Here is a 22,266-nt window from a genome sequence, read left to right on the forward strand (position 1 = left end):
TAGAAGGAATGGCCCCAAGGCCCCTCCCCACCCACTCAGTCATGATCACAACTCACCTCCCCCGTCACTATGTACTTTCCATCAGGGGAGAAGGCCAGGGCACTCAGAGACTTCCTGGGGGCAAGGAAAGGGGTTGATTACTGATTCCACTGAGGGTGGGCAGCCAGACTCCAGCCTGGCTGTGCTCACAGCACTCGGCCCACTCCTCACTCCCAAGAGGTTGGGAGAGGTGAGCGCCTGCAGCTCCCAGAGAGCCAGTGCTACGTCCTTGCCCAGCATAGCACCCAGTGCGTTCCTTCCTGCTGGAAGAAGCGGGGGCAAGCAGCACAGGGAAATGGGGTTTTGTGAAAGCAAAGGCCCCTTCCTCCCCAAAACCCCAAACCCTGACGGGGTGGATGCTGTATGGAAACCCTCCTTCCCTCTCCCTCTGACAGGGTGGTCTCCCTAAGACCCCATGTACCCTGTAACCCTGAGAAATTCAGATGCAGGAAATGGTACAGATCTGGCCTAACTATGCAGGTGGTACTGATGAAGGATCCTGGCAGACATCACACTGAGACAGCCTGCAGCCTGTGCTCCACTGCTAAACGCTGAAGGTGTCCTGGAAAACCCATAAACAACCAACACACTTCTCGTCAACACTCCCAGCTAGCCTGCAAGAGCCCTGAATGATCAGTCTAATTTGCATGTTTTGTGGCAGCAAGTTTCACTATTCCCAGACTGTGTTGTTTTTTCTCTCCTCTCTCTCTTTTAATCCTGCTTTTACCTCTGTTCCTTAGCAGTCTAGTAATTGTCCACCTCGAATGAGTAAACTGCTGTGCAGATAACTAAGTCGAGGCCTCTAAGTGAGTCACGGAAAATCTCATAGAACGTTTATCTTCATCAACTCAACCCTCTGCAGCTTCCACTGCTCCTTAAGGTAGCAGCCAAGGTGTGCTGCCCATCCAATATCCACTCGTCTCTCTTTGCTCACGAAGGGAAGCCCAGTTTTCATGGGGATGGCAACGGCCCCAGCTGGAGTATATCTCCTCACCTCTCCTGCAGCCACACAGGCACAGCTACATGACGCAGTCTGGCCAATGAGAGGTAAGCTGAAGTGTTGTGTGGGACTTCCAGAAAAGCTTCTCAAAGGGAACTCTTTGCCCTGCTCCCCACTTGCTCCCACATGACAACCAGAATTTCACCTTGGGCCAGGAGGTGATCTTAAGCCTCCCAATAAGCATGGTGAACAGAAAGACAGAAGGAGTGGGGCCCCTGATGCTGGCAGAGACACCAGCCCCCTAAGTGCCCACTTCCTGGTTTTGTCTGTGCAGGAAGAGCACACCCTTGTGTTTTAAGCCATGCCTGTTGGGGGTGGGGAAGAGGGCAGGTCTGCCGTCTGCAGCTGCCCCTAGCCTACTGCACGCCTGAGCCTGCGCCTGGCCCTCTGCCAGATGGGCCCCCGCTACTGATTCCTCACGCACACTCTGTCCAGTCAAGACCCATCCTAGCCAGTTTTGAGATGAGGAGACCTCAACACAAGGAAGTCGTGCCAAGGTTACCTAAGCAGACAGGGCACATGAGAATTGCCCAGGGAGCTTTTGAAAAATATCAAAGCCATGCTAAAACTAGTGAGTAAAAGTTTGGTAAGAACAGGGTAGTATCTGCATAGTTTCAGAGAAGCTCCCCTCAAGATACTCACTAATCACAAGGGGAAAAGGGAGGCTTCCCAGTGGAGAAGCCTGGCAGACACCACCTTAACCCAGGGCTCGAGGTGATCACCACGAGCCACAGCAGAGAAAGACATCACGCACCTCCTGACAGAATGCACTGAGCAGAACGCAGCATTCCTTCGGGGGTGGTCCTGCACAACCTAATTCTACCTATGAGGAAACAGCACACAAACCCAAACGCTGGGACATTCTACACAACACCTGGCCTGCAATCCTCAAAGGTGTCAAGGTCATGAAAGTCAAGAAAAGATGGAGGAAACCTCTTTAGATTGAAGGAGACTGAAGAGACAACTGAAGGCAATGCGTGATGCTGGACAGAATCCTTTTTGCTGTAAAGGATATTCTTGGGACAAATGGTGAAGGCTGAATGAGGAGCAGATGGTAGTGATGTACCAACTTTAATTTCCTGACTTTGCTCAATCTTTGTGGTTTTGAAAGGTCATACTTTTTTTTTGCAGTAAATTCACACTTAAGTATTTAGAGGTACAGGGGTATCAGGTATGCAACTTACTTTCAGATGGTTCAGAAAAAAATTACTATGTATATAGACAGAGAATCAGAGAATGATACTTTTTTTGGGGGGGGCGCACAGTGCAGCCTGCAAGATCTTAGTTCCCCAACCAGGGATTGAACCTGGGCCCTCAGCAGTGAAAGGGCGGAGTCCTCACCACTGGACTGCCAGGGAATTCCCATAGACAGAGAATGATAAAGCAAATGTGGTAAAATGTTAGCATTTGGGAAATATGGGTGAAAGGTGTATAGGTGCTCTTTGTACCATTCTTGTAGGTCTGAAATTATTTCAATATAAAAAGTTTAAAAATTGGCAGTGCTTAGGTCTTACTCCAGACTAACTTACTCAGCCTTCTCTGGGGGCGAAGCCTGGGATCAGGTGACTCTGAAATGCAGCTACAATGAACACCTCCACTCTGGCCACACTGCCTCCTAAGACAGACCCATCTGTGACTGAGAGTGGATACTTCTATGCTATCTGCTTCGGATCAAGGTTACCTACTCTACCGCCTACAGGACTCAGGGAGGCAACAGGGAGGATGAGAAGAATTGGGCAAGGGGCATTCTGACAAATGCCACCAAGCTCCAGCCCATCCCTGCCATAGGAGAATGTGGGCCCCAGAGATCTGAATCTCTCACATTTCTAAAACGAGAGGGCATCTGAATTTTTGTGTAGAAAACTTTAAACGCTGTCAAGTAAGTCCAATATTTAATTTAAAACATACTGTCAGACAAGTCTGTGGGCCCCTAGTTTGTGATTATTGACAAGCAGTATTTCACCTGAGATCACATAGTGAATAAACACTTAAGTCTGGATTGGAACCCATCTCTGCCCTCACCACCAGTGACAGAACCCACAGTCAGAGTCAAGGGTCCAAGAAGCCCCTTCTGAGAGGGAATCTGTATCTACCAAACTGTATCTTAGGGACCTTGCCTTAGGGACCGTAAGGGAAGAAGAAAACCCACAACTTATCCGTCCACCTGGAGAGCCCGGCCAAAGGAGCTAAGCTTGAACTATTTGTGCAGTATTTGTGGAATAAAAAGTTGCAGTGAGGTGCCTCCCAAAGGTCACAACCCGGTTGGGACCAAAGCCCCAGGATGACACAGTGTTCAATCAGCCCCAAGGCAGACCCGGGCATCATCTTGGGCCTGCTCAAAGCCAAGGGCCTTCCTCAATAAACTGGCAGCTGAGGGATCTTTCTAAAATCCAAATCACACTCATTCATTCAGGAAACGATAAGTGTTATCAATGTGCTAGACACTGACCCAAGGTATAGGGACACAGAAATTAACTAAGAGAAAGTCCCTGCCGTCAGAGAGCTCACACTGTGAAAAGAGACAGTAAATATCATCGCTGAGGAAATCAGACAGCATATCAAAAAGGAGTGCATTTTGTGGAAAAAAGTAAAGCAAGGAAGGGAGATAGAGTGTACTGGAGGGCTGGGGTGTGTGAAGTATATCCTTAGCCTGCAAATGCCCTCTCGTGGCTTTTCTTTGCAATCAGCATGAGAGCCAAGCCCTCCCAAGGCCCCTGATGTGGCTTCTGCTGGTTCCAGCCCCACCTCCCCCTCACCCATGGAACCCTGACTGCTCCTCAAACATCCTGAGATTCTTAACCACTGCAGGTCCTTTGCTCTTGCTGTCCCCTCTGCCTGGAATGCTCTCCCCACACCTTCACATGGGTCACCCCCTCACTTTCTTCAGCTCTCAGCCTCAGGGAGGCTCTGATAAGACTCTGACGAGAGTCCTTTGCCTGCGAACCTGCCCTAACACATCCCCGTCATTTCCTCCATAGCAACAGTCATGGTCTCATGGTCGGCTAGGAATTGCCAACTAGTTTAGTCTGTCCCTCCCCCCACCACCCAAGCTGTCAGCTCTACGAGAGCAGATTCTCATCTCTTTTGTTAACTTCCATGTCCCCAGCACCTGGAACAGTACCTAGCACTGAGCAGACCCTTGGTGAATGTCACTGAACCACCAGGTGAATGAATGAGTCACCCACCCACAAGCACTTCCAGGCAGTGTGGGGAAGGAGGGATGTGCCAGGACCCTGGTCCCACCCCTACTCCATGCCTGGGTCCCAGCTTACCTGGCTGTATTAAAAATGTGCTGCTGCTTGTTCTCCTTGGGGTTCAAAATCACCACCACACAGCTGGGGAGAAAGAGGAAAATGTGCCCAAACTAAGGGGAGTATTGGGGTCCAGGGATGATTCTATTCCCAACACAAGAGCCCCCATATAAACAAGGCTCTTTCTGAACAGATGCTTCTCTCTTCAGTCTCCTCCTCCTCCATTATCTATGCTGAGGATTCTGGGCACTTAACATTATTATTATTTTAAACATCTATTTATTTATTTATTTATGGCTGTGTTGGGTCTTCGTTGCTGCATGCAGGCTTTCTCTAGTTGCAGCGAGCGGGGGCTACTCTTCATTGGGGTGCGTGGGCTTCTCATTGCGGTGGCTTCTCTTGCTGCGGAGTGCGGGCTCTAGGCGCACGGGCTTCAGTAGTTGTGGCACGCAGGCTCAGTAGTTGTGGCTCATGCGCTCTAGAGCACAGGCTCAATAGCTGTGGCACATGGGCCTAGTTGCTCCGCGGCATGTGGGATCTTCCCGGACCAGGGATTGAACCCGTGTCCCCTGCATTTGCAGGCGGATTCTTAACCACTGCGCCACCAGGGAAGTCCCAACATTATTATTAATATCAATATAATCTTAAATAGAAGCCAACACTTCCTCTGTGGTAACTGTTAGGTTCTGGGCTAATAAAGACATACTGTGCACAATCTCTTTAAATCCTCACAACCGCCAGATGAGGTCAGGACTCTTTGTCGCTTTTCATAGATGATGAAACTGAAGCCCTTTACAGAGAGGGAAGTCCTTTACCCAAGACTCCCCAGCAGGTCGGGGACAGAGTGGGTAAGTGAATCCACACCTGTCAGATTCAAGAGCCCAACCCTGCCCTCTATTCTGGCTGCTTCCCAGAGACTCAGTAACAGACACTGTTCATCAGGAATTACTATGGCGCTGCTCTGCCCTGCCCTGTGGGGGTGAGGGGTCCCCTCGGTACCTAGAAGAGTGCCAGGCTAGACCAGTATTTGTGGGATAAACAGTTGCAAATGTCCTTCAGTCCTCTCAACTAACTACCCAAGAGGAGGGTATCACTAGTTCTGTTTTACAGAAGCAGAGGCTTGGAGAAGGGCACACACAGTGGAGCTGGGACACAAATCCAGATGGCTGACACCAACCATGGCTTGGACCTTAACCACCTACCTTTCCCAGAATCACCGCCACCTCCCGCCTGCAGTCACAATAAGGCTTTCTTAGCACTCACGCATGCCAGGTACTGTTCTATACACAGAAGGGCCCATGGAATCCTTCCCACAGCCCTCAGAGGTAGGCAGCATTATACATTCTACAGACGGAAAAGGCGAGGCCCAGAGAGATTCATTGAAGACTTCAGGCTCTGAACTCAGGATCAGTGATCAGAGGCCGAGGCCCACCCACTCACTCACCCTGCCAGGTAGGCCACGTGGCCTGTGCTGGGGTCACAGGTTAGGCCATTGCTGTTCTGGGCTGTGATGCCAAGCACCTTCTCAAGTGATACCTGCAGGGAAAAGGCCCAAATTAGAAGCAGCTGCCCCAGCAGGCCCCACGTGGCACAGTCACCTCAGCCACCCATTCAATCCCTGTCACTCCAACACATTCACTGAGCGTCTAGAGTCATCTACCAGCACCTAAAGCTTGTCGTCCCCAAATGCTGCTCTGGTAAATACAGTGCTAGGTGAAGGGCACACAATGGTGAGGAAGATAGACAAAAAAACCCCTGTCCTCCTGGAGCTCCCATGCTGGGGGTGACGGGATGGTGGACATCGAAAATGAACAGAACAAATATGGAAAATAGATGTCAGGTGACGATGGGAGCATTAGAGAAAAACTAAGCAAGGAAGGAGATTGAGAGTACAGAGGAAGGGGAGAAGGCCTCACTGAGAAGGTGAGTAAGACTCTAAGTATTTTATATACTGCGAAGAAGCTGCTATTATCACCACTATTTTACAGATGAGGACAGAGGCCCAAGATCCTACCCCTGTGGAGTGGCAAGGTTGGGATACAAACCCAGGCAGTCTCTGGCTTCAAAGCCAGCACTTTGTGTAGCACTTTGCTTACAGCAGTGAACAGAAGTGGACGCTGTCCGTTCCCTCAATAAATTCAGTCTAGAGGTTCAGCGAGTAAGGAAACAAGTGAACTTGAACAATCGCACTTAAAATTTTAAAATTCTCTAAGCAAGGTAAGTCAAATGAGCCAGTCCTCATCATGGCTGATTAAACAATTTAGAGGATGAACTAACAAACCGTGGTATTTTCATATTCTGAAGAGACTAGTTTCTAATTATTATAAAGTAAAACATTCTCAAGCAAGGTGGGGGGCCTCAGAAATGAAAGGCAAATAGAAGATAGTAATAAGTAATATTCATTGAGCATCTAACCAGGAGACAGGCACTGTTTAAATACCTATAACTGTATTAACTTATTTAATGCTCACAACAGCCCTGTGATGTGGTCACTATCATCATCATCATCTCCACCTTACAGATGAGGAAACAGAGGCCCATGAGGGTAATCCATCTGGAAGGAGCAGTGCCAGGACTAACCCAGGCAACCAGGCAATGGCAGTCACGTTTTTTTAATCTGTTAATCAGCATTACTGGGCATTAGCATAGCTGGTCATTTTTAGACTAGGTCTTTCGCAAGCTGGATGGACCCTACACCACCAAACAAGAAAAATAAATGACCTCAATCACCCAAAATATTGAATACACAATCAGAGCAGTAACTAACACCAAGAGAGTACTTACTTACAGTGTGCCAGCTGTTGTTCTAAGTACTTAAGATATGTGAGCTTACTTAATCTTCACCAGTACCCTAAAAGGGAACACTTATATTATTATCCTCATTTTACAGATGAGGAAACTGAGGCACAGAAAAGATCAGGAAAGGAAGAACAGAACTAAGGTTAAAGCCCAGGCAGTCTGGGTTTAGAGGTGGTGCTCTTAACCACCTTGTTATACTGCATCTCTGAAATTACTATTGTTATTCCTCTCCTTTATACACTTTAGTGCCCACAAGGCACCTTCAGGAACATACAAGATAAGGGCTATGAAGTACAGGGTTCTGGGTGAGAGACTTAGGTGGGGGTCTGCTTTAGGCTGGGGTTCAAGAAGGCCTTTCAGGGTAGGGATATTCAGGCTGAGACTCGAGGGATAGGAGCCAGCCAGGTAGACTGCAGCAAAAAGCCCAGAGAGAGGACTCAACAAACACAAAGGCTAAGAGGCGGAAAAGAGATTGGAGCCTCAGGAAAACAGAAAGCAGGCCAGTGTGACTGAACCTTCATGAGAGGTAGGCCAAGGGAAGTATGGCGAGAGAAGTGGGCAGAGGCCACTTTCCTAGTGCCTTGCACCCAGGAGTGGGTGATATAATCAGAGTGTAGCAGAAAGCCACGGAGGAGGAACGAGATCCACAGCAGCTACCAAGTACTGACCCTCTACCTGGACTTTGTGCCAAGTAGGTCATATTCACAATCTTGTCGCATCTCCCTGCAACACCATGGTTATCGTTATCTCCATTTTATAAAAACCGACTTTGCAGCTCAGGGAGTTGGAAAACTATTTTTTAAATTGCTGCTGTGCTACTGGAATTTCTTCTACCTACTCTAAAATCTTTGTTTCTGTGTCTCAGGATTTAAGGAACTGTTCCACACGCCGTCTCCCTACCTCCGGCAGTGCTGCTGAGATTTTACAAATATTACTCACATCCTGTCCAGAATTTAGGGTGGCAATATGGACTAAGAATCCCACCTTGGTAAAGGAGAAGGAAAGAGAAGGCAGCGGATGAAGGAAGGCAGGCTAGAGCTGAGGAAGAGTTGGAACAAGTAGGACTCGGGACTGAACCCTGGTAGAGACCCTAAAGACCAAGAGGGGGGTGAGGTCAACAAAAGTGGAAGGATACAAAAGTGGCCCAGAGATACATCTAAAGGTAACTAAAGGGATAAACAGAACTAGGAGGTGATTAGCAAAACTAAAATGCGCTCCAAGGTACAAGGCCAGGGAGGAACCCCGGCAACGCTCCAAGGGCTAAGGGTGGGGCCAGGGTTTGAGAAGTGGGAGTAGGAACGACGGGCACTACCCGAGAGAGGAGGAGACAGGGCAGTGGGATGAGCCTTGGCTAAGGGGGCGGGGTTTAGAGGACTAGTCGGGTCAGAGAGCAACTAAGAGGGGGTACCAACCGGGGGCTGAGAGGCGGTGCCAAAGATCTAAGGGCGGGCCCAAGGGAGACCCAGGGGAACCTGGAACTGAGATGGGCAAGGCAAGCAGCTCCTCACCCGGTTCTGCACCGTGTCCTCGGGCGCCGCCGAGAGTCTCGTCCGCCGCCGGAGGCAGAGCGGTAGAACGGGGGGCGGGGAGGACTGGGCCCTCCGCGCCGGAACTCCCGCCATGATGGATGGCAACTTCTCGACTGCATCGTTCCGCGCGTAGCCTCCGGGCCCCAAGGCCGCCATCGTCACTCCGGAGCCCCGCGACCGTTACGCTCCTCAACTGCCACCGAACTGCGAACGGCCGCGGGAAAGCCGGCGCCGCCGCCCATTGGACGCGGCCGGCTGCCGGTCTGGCCAATCTCAGGGTTGCCGGGCGGCGCTTTTGACCAATGAGAGCTAAGAGTCGGAGCAGAGGGTCTGGCAGGGTGGAGCCACGGCTCCTCAGCTTGATACTTGATCGAGCGTTGTGGAGTTTTTTTTAAATCCCGTCTGTGTTTTCATCATTCATTAAATATCAGGTTTTAACTTTTACGAAGCTAATACCAAAGCCTCCTCGCCTCGCTTTTTGCTGCCCCCCCACCCTCACCGAAGGGCGACTATCCGCGCAGTGGCAGTCGCCCGGATGTAAGCGTAGGGTGGAGCTGAAAAAGACTGAAGAGTTGGCGCAGACTCAGAAACGCCTTGACGCCACCTCTCCCCCATCATGTGATGAGGTCCGGGTAGCAAAGAGCCGGCTTTGCGCAGACATTCTCGCTTGTCTCCATTTGCCACGTGATGAGGGCGTAGCTGTGGTAACACTGCCTGGCGCGCAGTACGCAGGCACGTGACGGGGCCCCTTACGTCAGGCACGCTGCAAGCGCGCAGGCGGGGCGGGGTTCGGCGGCGCCCGGCGAGGACCAAAGTGCGTCTTCAGACCGGGGAAAACCCAGTTGGGTTGGACAGCCATGCCCAAGTACTGCCGGGCTCCGAACTGCTCCAACAATGCGGGCCAACTGGGCGCGGACAACCGCCCGGTGAGCTTCTACAAGTGAGCACAAGCGAGGGGCGGGGCTTGCAGGGAGGCGGGGCCCTGTGGGGGCGGGCCCGAGGGTAAGTGCAGCAGTGCGGGGGACCTAGTCCATCTTGCCGGTGTCTGGAAGCAGGGTTAGCAGGTTGAAGAGACCGTGTTCCCAGTGTTTCACTAACAGTAGACACCGCACATGTAAAGGTGCAGATGTGTGAAACAGCAGGGGTAGACGATTAACTGCAGGTAGTGAACGGGGCGAGCGGAGGAATGGGAGGGCCGTGTAGACAGAAGTGAGGTTGGTCCAGGCTCAGAAAGAGCCTACAGTTGCCCACTCGCCATCCCCACGGATTTGAGGCATCTCAAACTCAAAACATCCGAAACCAAGCTCCTGATTTTGTCTCTCCTAAAACCTCCCATATCCTTTATTATCCTAGTTAATAGCTTTCCATCCTTACCGTCTTTCAGGCTAGAAACCCTTAGAGTCATCTTTACTTCTTCTCTTTTCTCACACTTGAGAAAGTAAAATTAGCTTGAACTGTAAAACAAAAAAAACCCAATAACAACAAAAAACCTGCTCTCTTATTTATTTGGCTGGAATGACAGATACGGGAAAAGCTAGCTGAAGAGTTAATAGGAAAAAAATTTTCTATATTTTTCTCAGGGACGTGTTGCAGATGGAAAGTGACAAAACTCCCCTTCTTTTTTTTTTTTTTTGGTACGCGGGCCTCTCACTGTTGTGGCCTCTCCCGTTGCGGAGCACAGGCTCCGGACGAGCAGGCTCAGCGGCCATGGCTCACGGGCCCAGCCGCTCCGCAGCATGTGGGATCCTCCTGGACCAGGGCACGAACCCATGTCCCCTACATCGGCAGGCAGACTCTCAACCACTGCGCCACCAGGGAAGCCCAAAACTCCCCTTCTTTTGAGTGACTGCTGCTTTCTTACTAGGAAGCTTTGTTCTCTAAAATCGTAGGCCATCACAAACTGCTGTTTGAAATTACATCAGTAAGAATGAAACCTCTTACTTAAGGTTTGGAGAAGTTGAGTCACTTTGACACAGAGAAGCAACCTTGATTTACAGTCCAGGTGCAGAGCTTCAGGTAAGGGGTTTCTGGACACAGTATTCCACATCTATCCAAACTTTATTGCTTCCAAGGAGACAGACCCTGGGTCCACTTTGTAATCCAGGTCTGATATTGATCCCTTTACACACAGTTCTGCTTTGCTTTGAGCCTATCCAAACACTGTTTCACTTACATTTCACCTAAATTTCACCTATTCACCAAACCCAAATAATGATAATTTTCCTGTTTGATGAAACTCCCCACAGTATCTCTGGTGTACAGTTCCCTTATTGCTGTGGTAAATAAACCTGACTTCCCTAGACTACATGTTTGTCCCTGGTGGCCTTAGTCTAAGTGGGCCAGGACACATTTCCTCATCCAGTCCATTAGCAAATCCTGTTAGCTCTCCCTTCAAAGTCTATCAGGAATTTACCACTTCTAACCCCCTTCCTTGCCCCCACCCTGGTGTTGGCCAGTGTCACCTCCCGACTGCATGACTGCACTATTTTAGTAGCCTCTCCATTTGTCAGCCTGCTCCCACAGTCTGTTCAGGGCTCAGATCCCCTCCCCAGCTCCCACCTGACTCTGTAAAGACAAGAAGGTGAGGCTGGAGCAGGCAGAGAACAGGCCTACAAAGCCCTACAGGAGCTGGATCCCTACTCTCTGTCTGACCTCATCTCCTCCCTCCTGCCCCTTACTTAACTCCGCTCCAGTGTCACTAGCTTATTCAATGTTCCTCTAGCATGCCAGGCACATTGTTGCCCCAGGACCTTTCCCTGTTCTGAACAGCCTGTGCTGTTCCCTCTGCCTGGAAAGATCTTCCCTTTATGACCACCACTCTGTAAAATGATAACCCTCTCCCAGTACATACATATTCTCCCTATTCGCCTCCTGCTTTATTTTTCCCTTTAACATTTACCACTTTCTAGCATACCACATATTTGATATATTCATTTATTGGCTCCTCCACTGGAATGTCAGCTCCATGAAGGCAGGAATTTTTTTCTGTCTTATTCCCTGCTGTGTCCCCACCACCTAGAACAGTGCCTGGCACGTAGTGGGTGCTCAGTAAATATTTGTTGGATGAATTCAATGAATGCATTTCAGGTGGGCTCCTCAGGAAACTCAGAATGCCATGTCCCAGCTATCCCTTGAGGGACCCTGGTTCAGGGGAGGAGGAGGGCAGAGGAGTCTTTGAACCTAAATCAGTATGTCCAGACTTGCTTTTTAATATATATCACTCTGACATCGTTTATTAAGTCAGCAACTCCGAGCGTCTCCTGTAGTAAGTAAGCTCCTGCTGGACACAAAGGACCCTGACAGATCTTGTTCCTGCCCTGACAAAGCTCATAGATAGGTGCGGGGTCAATCACTGAAGAACTGAGGACACAAGTTGATCCTTTCTTTTCTTCAGCACCACTGCCCCCAATCTAGTCCATTAATCCATCCTTTGACTCTACCCTCCAAAACAGTCCCATCCTGCAGCAATCACAACAAAAGCCCTAACTCCTTGGCAATACAGTTGTAAATGCAAATGACAGAATCCTCACTAAACTATTAGGAAATAAGGAAAGAAAGAAAACCCACCACATTCCTAGTCTGACCACTTCTTATCACCTCTGCTGTCACAGCATAGCCCAGGCTGCCATCATTTCTTTCTTTCTTTCTTTTTTTTTTAATATTCCTTTCTTTATTGATTTTGGCTGTGCTGGGTCTTAGTTGCAGCATGTGGGATATTTAGTTGTGGCATGTGGGATCTTTAGTTATGGCACGCGGACTTCTTAGTTGCATCATGCAGGATATTTAGTTGTGGTATGTGGGATCTTTAGTTGTGGCACGCGGACTTCTTAGTTGCAGCATGTGGACTTCCTAATTGCGGCATGCATGTGGGATCTAGTTCCCTGACCAGGGATCGAACCCGGGCCCCCTGCATTGGGAGCGCGGAGTCTTACCCGTTGGACCGCCAGGGAAGTCCCCATCATTTCTTAATGAGACGCTGTGATAGATGCTTGCTGGTCTCCCTACTTCTACGCTTGCTTCCCTTACAGCGATGACAATAATAACTTGCTTAAAGAGCACTTACTGTATGCCAGGTAAGTGTTCTAAGTGCTTCACACATAATAATAAGGAGAACGGTGAGAACTGTGCATAGCAGCCAGGCGACCGTATAAAAATCAGTTCATGCCTGTGTTGTTTAAATCCCACCAGTGGCTGCCAGGCTGTTCCTCACACAGGCTGACACATTCCCACCTCAAGGTCCATCCCTGAGTCACTCTTGAAGAAGCCATTTAGCTAAGAGTTTGGTGAGGAGCAGTCTCCAAAGGAGATTCAAGAGAGGGCATGGATGCTAGGAAGGAACAAGGTGAAACACTGAGGGAAGTGGCTGCTAGGAAGTAACTCAAAATTCCTGCCTGGGTGCCAAAGGAAACATTCATTAGTTGTGATTTAGGCCCTTTCAGGAACAAATGACAGTCATCTCTCATGGCAGGGGGAGGTGTCTCACAGGTAGGAATTGCATCTGTCTGGTAGTAACAAATTCCTGAAATAATAGTGGCTTTACCAAATTACGGGGTCTGTAGGAATCAGCGTGGTTAGGTTATGCTACAGTAACAAACTCACAGAATCTCAGTGGCTTACCACAACAAAGGTTTATTCCTCACTCACACTAATGTCCTTTGTCGGCCATTTGTGGCCCTTCTCTACTGTATCTTAATTGGGGATTCAGGCTGAAGGAGCCTCCCCTACCTGGAATATTGGTGGTCTTGTGGGAGGGGGGAAAAGAGAAAGTGGGGAGAATCACCCAATGGCTCCTGGTAAATTGCATATTTAGAAGTGGCCCATATCACTTTTACTTCTTTGGCCACAGCAAGTCTATGGCAAGCGTCAGGTCAGTAGAGTGGAAATGTGTATCTTCGTGTGGGGAAGGGCAGAAAATGTCTTGAACAATAATACAGTTTACCGCAAGGTTTATTTTTCTCTCACATGAAGCAAGTATAGAGGTTGGCAGATGAGCGCTGGTGTGACAGTTCCACAATCATCAGGGATGAGGGTCCCATCTTTCATATCCATCCAGTGGCTGCCAAGTACCTTAGCCATCATGCCCAAACATTTCTGGTAGGGAGAAAAGAGAAGGGACGAAGAGCAAAAGAGACACAACTCTAAACTGAGCTGGTCCCCTTTACAAAGCCTCAGAAATCCCACCCAACGGCGGGTTCTTCATCATTGGTCACCCTCCCAAAACTGCAAAGGAGCCTGGGAAATGTAGTCTTTTGATGGGCAGTTAACCACCCTGAAGACATTCTGAGTTATGTTAGTAAGGAAGAAAAGAAGAACTCCTAGCAGTGCTGTAGATAGAATGGCCAACAAGACTAAAATATTCTATAAAAAAAGGAGGACACTGGCTGTGCACTTAAGGTAGAATTTTAGAGAGAGACATTTCCTATCATAAATGTTGCCATCTAGAGGAACAAAAGAGAATAAAAACAAGACCAAATTAGGAAGAGGTTTTCTATGATATTACTTTCCTCCTTTGCGCCTTGAGCTGCTTCTGATTCCATTTGAGAACCCTCTCACATTTAAGGTACCATCCTAGATGTCTCACCCAACATGAAAGTATTGGCCAGAACTTAGTTACATGGCCCACCTACTGCAAAGGAATCTGGGAGACAGTCGTCTAACAGGGCACATTATGGCCTCAAAAAAGTTGGAGTTTGTTAGTAAGGAAGAAGAGAGTGGACGTGGAGTAATCAGTTGGCAGTCTCTGCCCAGGAGTAGGTAGGAAGTGCTGGTACAAGGGATTTCATGTTCGTGTCCAGGCAGAAGGAGGCTGGTGAGAACATTTGGATCTCAGATTGAGGGTGAAGGAACTGCAGCAGCCAGAGTTCCTGGCTCTGTGCCCTGGGGTTCTGCTCTTTGGATGCCATGCTCTCCTCTGAGTCAGCCCTTCTGTCCTCATTCACCAGCTATCCCCCACTTCTCTCTCTGTCTGCCTTTCGCCTGAGAAGCCTTCCTTTGCTCCCCACCAACAACCTCTGTCCATCCCATCCACCTTCTCCCCACTGGTGGCCTCTTTACTTTCTTATGTGTCTTTCCCAGTGTTTCTTTATGCAAATGCAAGCAAATCTGAACATATGTTCTTGTTTCCCCCTTTATTACTTTGTTAGTTTCCTATGGCTGCTGTTACAAACTCCTGGTGGCTTAAAACAATAGGAATTATTCTCTCACAATCCAGATCGGTTTTACTGGGCCAAAAATCAAGGTGTCAGCAGGGCTGCATTCCCCAGGAGGCTCTAGGAGAAAATCTGTTCCTTGCATCTTCCAGTTTCTGGTGTCCACAGGCATTGCTTGGCTTTTGGCCACATCACTCCAATCTCTGCTTCTGTCGTCACATTGCGTCTCCTCTTTTATCTGTGGTAATATGTTCTTCTGCTTCCCTCTTATAAGAATACGTGCAACTGCTTTTAGGGCCAACCTGGATGATGTAGAGGATAATTTTCCCCATCTCAAGATCCTTAACTTAATCACATCTTTTGTCATGAAATGCAATATTCATAGGCTCCGGGGATTAGGACATGGATGTCTTTTGGGGGACCGTTATTCAGGCTGCCACAATTACTAAAAGCTGATATACTCTATTTGGAACCTTGCTTTTTTCACATAATGTATGCCTGACAATAGCATATCAGTTCATACAGTGCCTTCAGCCTACTTTAGAGCTGCATGGTATTCTTTTGTGTGCATATGCCTGAGTTTATTTGTCCTGTCTCCTATGGATGGGATTGTCCCCCACCCTCTAACACTCCTTACTCTTTAACAAAGAGAGAGCAGGCCTTATAGCCCTCAGCAAGTAAAGATATCAGGTGTTTTTATGGTTAACTCCTATTTATGGAATTGATACTGGTATTCCATTTTCAATTGTGGTTTAAAGTTTCTCTTTTAGGTATCTTCATTTAATACTTAAGTTGGTCAATTTTAAGAAAAATGTTAAGTAAATAATGTCACAGGGCTTCCCTGGTGGCACAGTGGTTGAGAGTCCGCCTGCCGATGCAGGGGACACGGGTTCGTGCCCCGGTCCGGGAAGATCCCACATGCCGCGGAGTGGCTGGGCCCGTGAGCCATGGCTGCTGAGCTTGCGCATCCGGAGCCTGTGCTCCGCAGCGGGAGAGGCCACAACGGTGAGAGGCCCGCGTACCGCAAAAAAAAAAAGTCACAAAAAAAAAAAAAAAAAGTCACAGATATGGAAGACATTGTGAAGGTGGGATGTGGATGACTGACTGTATTAGTTATCTAATGCTGCTTAAAATAAACCTTTAATGTTTCACAGTTTCTGGCAGCTCCCACAGAACAAACTGGCCGGAACTTAATCATGTGACCACCTCTAGCTGCAAATGAAGCTGGGAAATGAGGTCTTTATTGTGGACAGTCTTGAACCAAGGTCTAAATAGAAAGTGAATTGCTATAAAAGACGGCAAAAAGAGACGTTGGGGACAGTGGCACCAGTTAATGGGTGGCACTACTTCTTATGGACACAGAAGTCGTTGGGCGCCTGTAGAGGGTGCTTTATCAGATAATCCCTATCACTCCCACTGGGAAAGCTTTTATTTAATTCATTAAAAAATAACTTTAAAATTAAAAAAATTTTTAATTGTGGTAAAATACACATAACGTAAAATCTCCCCTCTTAACTATCTTTAAATTCAGTAGTATTAAGCACGTTCACATTGTTGAGCAACCAATCTCCAGAACTTTTTTTTTTAAATTTATTTATTTATTTTTGGCTGCATTGGGTCTTCATTGCCATGCGCAGGATTTCTCTAGCTGCGGCGAGCAGTGGCTTCTCTTGTTGCAGAGCACGGGCTCTAGGCACGCAGGCTTCAGTAGTTGTAGCACGCAGGCTCAGTAGTTGTGGCTCGTAGGCTCTAGAGTGCAGGCTCAGTAGCTGTGGCGCACGCGCTTAGTTGCTCCGTGGCATGTGGGATCTTCCCGGACCAGGGATCGAACCCATGTCCCCTGCGTCGGTAGGCAGATTCTTAACCACTGCACCACCAGGGAAGTCCCTCCAGAACTTCTCCATCTTGCCGAACTGAAACTCTATACCCATTGAACAAGAACTCCCAATTTCCCTCCCCCTCCCCCCAGCCCCTGGCAACCACCGTTCTACTTTCTGTTTCTTTGAATTTGACTACTTTAGATACCCCATATAAGTGGAATCATACAGTATTTGGGTTTTTTGTGACTGGTTTATTTCACTTACCGTAATGTACTCAAGATTCATCCATGTTATAGTATGTGTCAGAATTTCTTTCCTTTTTAAGGCTGAATAATATTTCATTGTATGTATATACCACCTTTTGCTAATCCATTTGTTGATGGACCCTTGGGTTTCTTCACACTTTTGGCTATTGTAAATAATGCTATTATGCACACGAGTATGCGCATATCTCTTCGAGACTCTGCTTTCAATTTTTAGGGGGTGTGTATCCAGAAGAGGGATTGTTGGATCATATGGTAATTCTATTTTCAATTTTTTGAGGAACAGCCATACATAGAGGCTGCTCCATTTTACATTCCCACCAGCTGTGCACAGCATTCCAGTTTCTGCTCCTCCTTGCCAACACTTGTTATTTTGTGTTTGTTTGTTTTTGTATAGTAGTCATTCTAATGGTTATGAGGTGATATCTTGTGGTTTTGTTTGGCATTTTCCTGATGATAAATGATGTTGAGCATCTTTTCATATGCTGGTTGGCCATTTGTATCTTCTTTGGAGAAATGTCTATTCAAGTCCTTTGCCCATTTTTTAATCGGGTTATTTGTTGTTGTTAAGTTGTTTAAAAACTTTTTAACATGTTTTCAAGCATACACAAAAAATAGAGTTGTTCAAATGAATCCTCGTGCATCTATCACTCATTTACACCAGTTGTCAACATTTTGCTAATGTTTTTCATCCACCTTCCTCCCATGTACATCTTTAATGTAGTATTTTAAAGTAAATTCCAGACATTAGGTCTTTTATCCATAAATATTTCAGAATATTTTTCCAACAGATGACTATTTAGAAGGTTAAACCAATATAATTATCACACCTAGCAAAATTAACTTCTTACAATCATCTAATACCCAATTCATGTTCAGTTTCCCCCAATCATATTAAAATGTCTTTTTACAGAATGGCTTGTTGCAGACAAAGTCCACATCTGCCTTTGGACTGATGTTTCTTAAATCTCTTTTAATCTATAATCCCACCCCTACCCCCATGAATATGGGATCTCCCACATTCTAGATTTGTCCAATTCTGTAAACTGCCTCCTGAGGACAGACTGGAGGGGAAGGGAGAGTGACAGTGGGTAAAGAGACCAGGAAGGAGACTGTTGCAAAAACCCAGCCAGGGGAGGCTGGAGGCTGGATGCGAGGGTCAGCGGAGGTGGGAGAGGTGGGCTGATGCTGGGTGTTTAAAAGGTGGAGCCTGAAGAACTGGATGTGAGTAGGAGGTTGAGAGCCTGGTTGGGAGGCAGGGCCAGATTCTGGCCCAGGGGAGGCAGAGGTTTGGAGCTCAGGGACCTCTGGGTGTGCATATCCTCATGGAGGGGTGGGGTTGGACCTGATCTCGCTGACCCCGCCCCCCGGCAGGTTCCCCCTGAAGGATGGCCCCCGGCTGCAGGCCTGGCTGAGGCACATGGGGTGTGAGCACTGGGTGCCTAGCTGTCACCAGCACCTGTGCAGCGAGCACTTCGCCCCCTCTTGCTTCCAGTGGCGCTGGGGCGTGCGCTACCTGCGGCCGGATGCTGTGCCCTCCATCTTCTCCGGAGCGCCGCCCGCCAAGGTGAGCTCAGGAGAGTCCCATTGCTGGAGTCTGATCCCCCGCCCTCCCCTCTGAGGGAGGTCCCTCCTGCAGGCTGACTCTCAGCCCTCCACTCCTGAGGAATTTTCCTTGGAGTCCGGCCCTGATGTCCTCGATCCCCCAACCCTTGCCTTGTCTTCCAGAGGCAGACGAATTCCCGAAGCACCGAGAAACCAGTCGTGCCTCCAACTCCGCAGGAGGCCACGTCCCTGTCCCCTGGTCCAGCCGTCCCGGCCCCTGGCCCCGTACAGCTTGTGGTGTTGGGGCCAGCATCCGGGGGCCCCGAGGTCCCAGCCACCGTGTTCCTGACTCCCCTGCCGCTTCCGCCGGTTCCCACGGGGCCGCGCCCTGGAGTGTCGGCCCAGCACCCCTGGCTCGGGCTGGGCGCGGCGCTGGGAGCGCTGCAGCGGCGGGTGCGGAGGCTCCAGCGGCGCCATGAGCGGCACCAGGCGCGGCTGCGGGCTCTGGAACAGCTGGCGAAGCAGCTGCGCGCGGAGAGCCTGCTGGCGCCGGCGCACCGGGGCCGGCTGCGCGCGGTGAGTGCCCTGCCTGGCCCACACAGTGGGTGTGCTTTCGGCTAAACTAGAGTCCAGAGTTGAAAGTCAGAACATTTCACCCGTGTTTCCAAATTTCTGGCTTGAAAAAAATCAGTCTGGCAATGCCAAGCAACTATCGGTGGGAGCTGAATAGTGGCTGCTCCATCTATTAATAATATTATAATATTTAAGCAGCCCTTACTCTCTTCTAGACACAGAGTAAATAACTTATTGAAAACTCACTATGACCTTGATATTGAAACTGCTCGTGTCCCCATTTTCCATATGAAAAAACTGAAGCACAGAGTGGTCCAGTAACTTGCCCAAAGCCAGGCAGTCAGTAAGTTGCAGAGCCAGGATTCAAACCCAGGTGTCTGGCCCCAGAGGAGGCCTGTGCTCCTCTGTGGGAGCACTCCCTGCCTGGCCCCTATAAAGCTTGAGTTTGCAACTCTATACTAGAGTCTCCCAGGCCCTATCTAAGGCCCTTTTGCCCCTATGTTTTACTGCTGAGTATTTTCTGGCGTGGGGAGCGGAGGGGCTCATGTCTTTTTTTATTTGGCCACGCCACGCGGCTTGTGAGGTCTTAGTTCCCCGACCAGGGATCGAATCCGTGCCCCCTGCAGTGGAAGCACAGAGTCCTAACCACTGCACCACCAAGGAATTCCCAAGGGGACCATGTCTTTAAAAATCAAAATTTGACCAGGCCTTTTTCCTGCTTAAAACCCCAGGGTCAAGCTTGAGGTCCCAGGGCCCTTGTTCCTGCCTGGACAAGGGAGGTGGGAGGGGGTTTCAGAAAGCCCCTGAGGTACCTCTGTAGCTAAGGTGTCTCAACCTGACAGCCAGTGGGTTGGGCCTGGCCCACAGATATTATTCTTTTGGCCTCAGTAATGCTGTAAAATATTTTCTGGTCTTTCCTGAAGGCTCAGCAGATCTAGCAGCACTGGGTTTGCATCCCCAGATAGTAGCAGTCAGCTAGAGCTGCAGTGGCTGTCCCCGGAGGCTTCATGTTTGAGACTGTGGCCTGAACCATGCTGGAGCGCAAGAGGGACATATGAGGGGGTGGGGGTGGGGGCAAGGACATAACTCAGACTCAGGCCTGCGGCTCTTCATGGACCCTGCCAGGGCCCCTGGGCTGACAGTGTCTCTCTCTGCCTCCCCTGTCCCCATTCCATCCCTGTCTCTCAACCTCTTCCTTTCTCTCCCACATTCATCTTTGTCTTTCTGCCCCCATGTCTCTGTCATCACATCTATCTCCCCACTTCCCATGTCTCTCTTCATCTGCATCTTTATCCCCCATATCCATATCCCTGTCTCCCTGCCCCTACATTTCTCCCACCCCCCATATCTGTCTCTCCGTGTCTCTCTTCCCCCACATCTCTCTCCCTGTTTCCCCATACCTCTTTATACCCTCATGAATGTCTCTCTGGTTCTCACATCTCTCTCCTCACATCTCTCTCTGCCCATATCTCTCTCTGTCTCCTGACACCCCCCTCCCACCTCTACCTCCCTGTTCCTCACCATTTCTCCCCCTGCCCCCACTTTTTCCTTCCCTCCTTCCCTCCCCTCACTCCCCTCATTCCCCTGTGTCCTCCATCTCTACTACTTCTTTGCCTGGGACGGCCCAGCTCCCTGGACCTGAGGAGTCCCAAGCCTTCACCATCATCTGTGGAGGGCCTGACATAGCTGTGGTCCTTGCCCAAGCTCCTGCACCTCCCACCCTGGACACCAAGCCTGAGCTCCTGGACACTCAGACTCCCAGTGCATAAGGACCAGGACAGATGACAGAAGACAGAGGAAGAGAGACGCATCAAATGTGGGCTTGGCCCAGCCCCATAACCCATGCCTGGGGCATAGCAGTGCCTCCCCCAGGACCCTGGCTCCCACCACCTCCTCCTAGGGACCCCTTGAACCTTAGGGCTGACCTGGGCCCAAGACCCCTGTCAGCAGTGATTACCCTGGGAACCAGGTCCCAACCCCACCTTCAATCTTTGCGGTCAGTAAAACATTCTCAGAGCAGAGCAAGGGTTGTTTGTTTGGAGAGAGTTGTACCTGGTTCTGAAGAGCCCCTTGTACCCTTTGCCAAGGCTGGTGCCAAGCTGGGGATACAGCAGTGAACACAGCTGACAGAAGTCCTGTCCTCGTGGTGCTCACTTTCTGCTTGAGCAGAAGATGAACTAGTAAATAAACAGTATAATTCCAGGTTGTGATAAGTGCCATAAAGACTGAATGGAAATGTAATGGGCTGGGTGGGAGGGAGGACTCTCTAAGGAGACAATGTTTGAGCAGACACCTGATGATGAGAAGGAGCTGGCCTGGAAGGCACGTGGACTGGATGTTCCAGGGAGAAGAACGGCCTCTGCACATACCCTACCATCTAAGGTATAAGCCGGAGGAAGACAGTGTTGCTATGGCGAACACTGAAGCAGGGAAGGGAGTGAGTGTGTGTGAGGAGGGTGGGGTTGGGATGCAATGTTAGATAGAGCAGAAAAGGTCTCATTGGAAAGGTACCAATAAGCGAAAGCCTAAAAGAGAGGAGTAAGGGAACCAGGTATCTGGGGAAAGAGCATTCCAGGCAGAAGGAACGCCAGTGCAGAGGTCCTGGGGTGAGGAGGAACAAGGAGGCCAGGGTGGTTAGAGTGGAGTGACTGAGGGGGAGAGTGAGAGGAGGTGAGATTGGAGAGATGACAGGGAAGTTCACACAGGGACTTGTGGGTTGTGGTTGAGACATTGGCTGTTACCTGCAGTGAGGTGCAGCAAGCAGATGCCTTTAGGAAGGTCTTGATGTGATAGGTGTTAATAGGTCCCTCTGGCTGCATATTGGAGTGTTGTGGCGAGCTGCCATAGTCCAGGTGGGAGAGGATGAAGGATGGACCAGGATTAGGGCCTGGGACTGGGGTGAGGGATGAAATTCTGGAAAAATCTTAATGGAGCTACTGGGCCTGCACATTAGAAGGATGAGAGGTGGAAGGCAAAGTCAGCTAGCCCTGTTCAGGCTGGGATGATTGTGGACAGTGCAGGCCACAGCCAGTCAGGTGTGACAGCCCAGCCAGGATGATGGGGCCAGGAAGGCCTCATCCCTGGGCTGGCTCCTGGAGGCCTTTCTGGGGGGAGGAGTCCATTGACAGATCTATCCCCTAGGCACTGCCAAAGCCATGTAGCACGGTGATTAAAAGCCCAGGCTCTATAGCCAGGCCACTGGGATTCAAGTCTTAGCTCCATTACCTGTTTGCTGTATGCCCTTGGGTAAATGGCTTAACTTCTCTGGGTAAGTGCTGTGTGCGCACTATGTGATAAT

The 22,266-nt window shown here is 49.4% G+C and overlaps 2 protein-coding genes across 3 annotated transcripts in view; one reads left to right on the forward strand and one right to left on the reverse strand.

Moving 5' to 3' along the window:
• The window catches only part of WDR62 (WD repeat domain 62), a 45,223-nt gene extending 36,403 nt beyond the window's left edge, over positions 1 to 8,820 (reverse strand). Inside the window, exons 1-4 of the mRNA XM_065899369.1 lie at positions 8,598 to 8,820; positions 5,735 to 5,826; positions 4,312 to 4,374; positions 57 to 114 (exon numbers count right to left, since the gene is read on the reverse strand). Of these exons, the coding sequence (XP_065755441.1) occupies positions 57 to 114; positions 4,312 to 4,374; positions 5,735 to 5,826; positions 8,598 to 8,774 (390 nt within the window). The 5' untranslated portion in view covers positions 8,775 to 8,820. The remainder of the gene's footprint in view (positions 1 to 56; positions 115 to 4,311; positions 4,375 to 5,734; positions 5,827 to 8,597) is intronic.
• A 655-nt stretch (positions 8,821 to 9,475) lies between these two features.
• On the forward strand, positions 9,476 to 20,737 carry THAP8 (THAP domain containing 8). 2 transcript variants are annotated; one of them, XM_065899436.1, is made up of 4 exons: positions 9,476 to 9,558; positions 18,225 to 18,417; positions 18,579 to 18,973; positions 20,587 to 20,737. In XM_065899436.1, exons 1-4 carry the CDS (start codon positions 9,476 to 9,478, stop codon positions 20,735 to 20,737), a joined length of 822 nt encoding a protein of 273 aa, XP_065755508.1. The 2 variants fall into 2 exon arrangements, with proteins under 2 accessions (XP_065755508.1, XP_065755509.1); XM_065899437.1 differs by having other exon boundaries at positions 18,579 to 18,850.
• The last annotated feature ends 1,529 nt before the right edge of the window (positions 20,738 to 22,266 follow it).

This window comes from Phocoena phocoena, chromosome 20, assembly GCF_963924675.1.
Source record: "Phocoena phocoena chromosome 20, mPhoPho1.1, whole genome shotgun sequence".
Classification (NCBI taxonomy): Eukaryota; Metazoa; Chordata; class Mammalia; order Artiodactyla; family Phocoenidae; genus Phocoena; species Phocoena phocoena.

Bases quoted from the DNA above. Each gene is read 5' to 3' on its own strand.
- THAP8 (XM_065899436.1), top strand. From the start codon at position 9,476: ATGCCCAAGTACTGCCGGGCTCCGAACTGCTCCAACAATGCGGGCCAA. The intron at 9,559-18,224 runs GTGAGCACAAGC...GCCCCCCGGCAG, and splicing joins CGCCCGGTGAGCTTCTACAA to GTTCCCCCTGAAGGATGGCC. The intron at 18,418-18,578 runs GTGAGCTCAGGA...CTTGTCTTCCAG, and splicing joins CCGGAGCGCCGCCCGCCAAG to AGGCAGACGAATTCCCGAAG.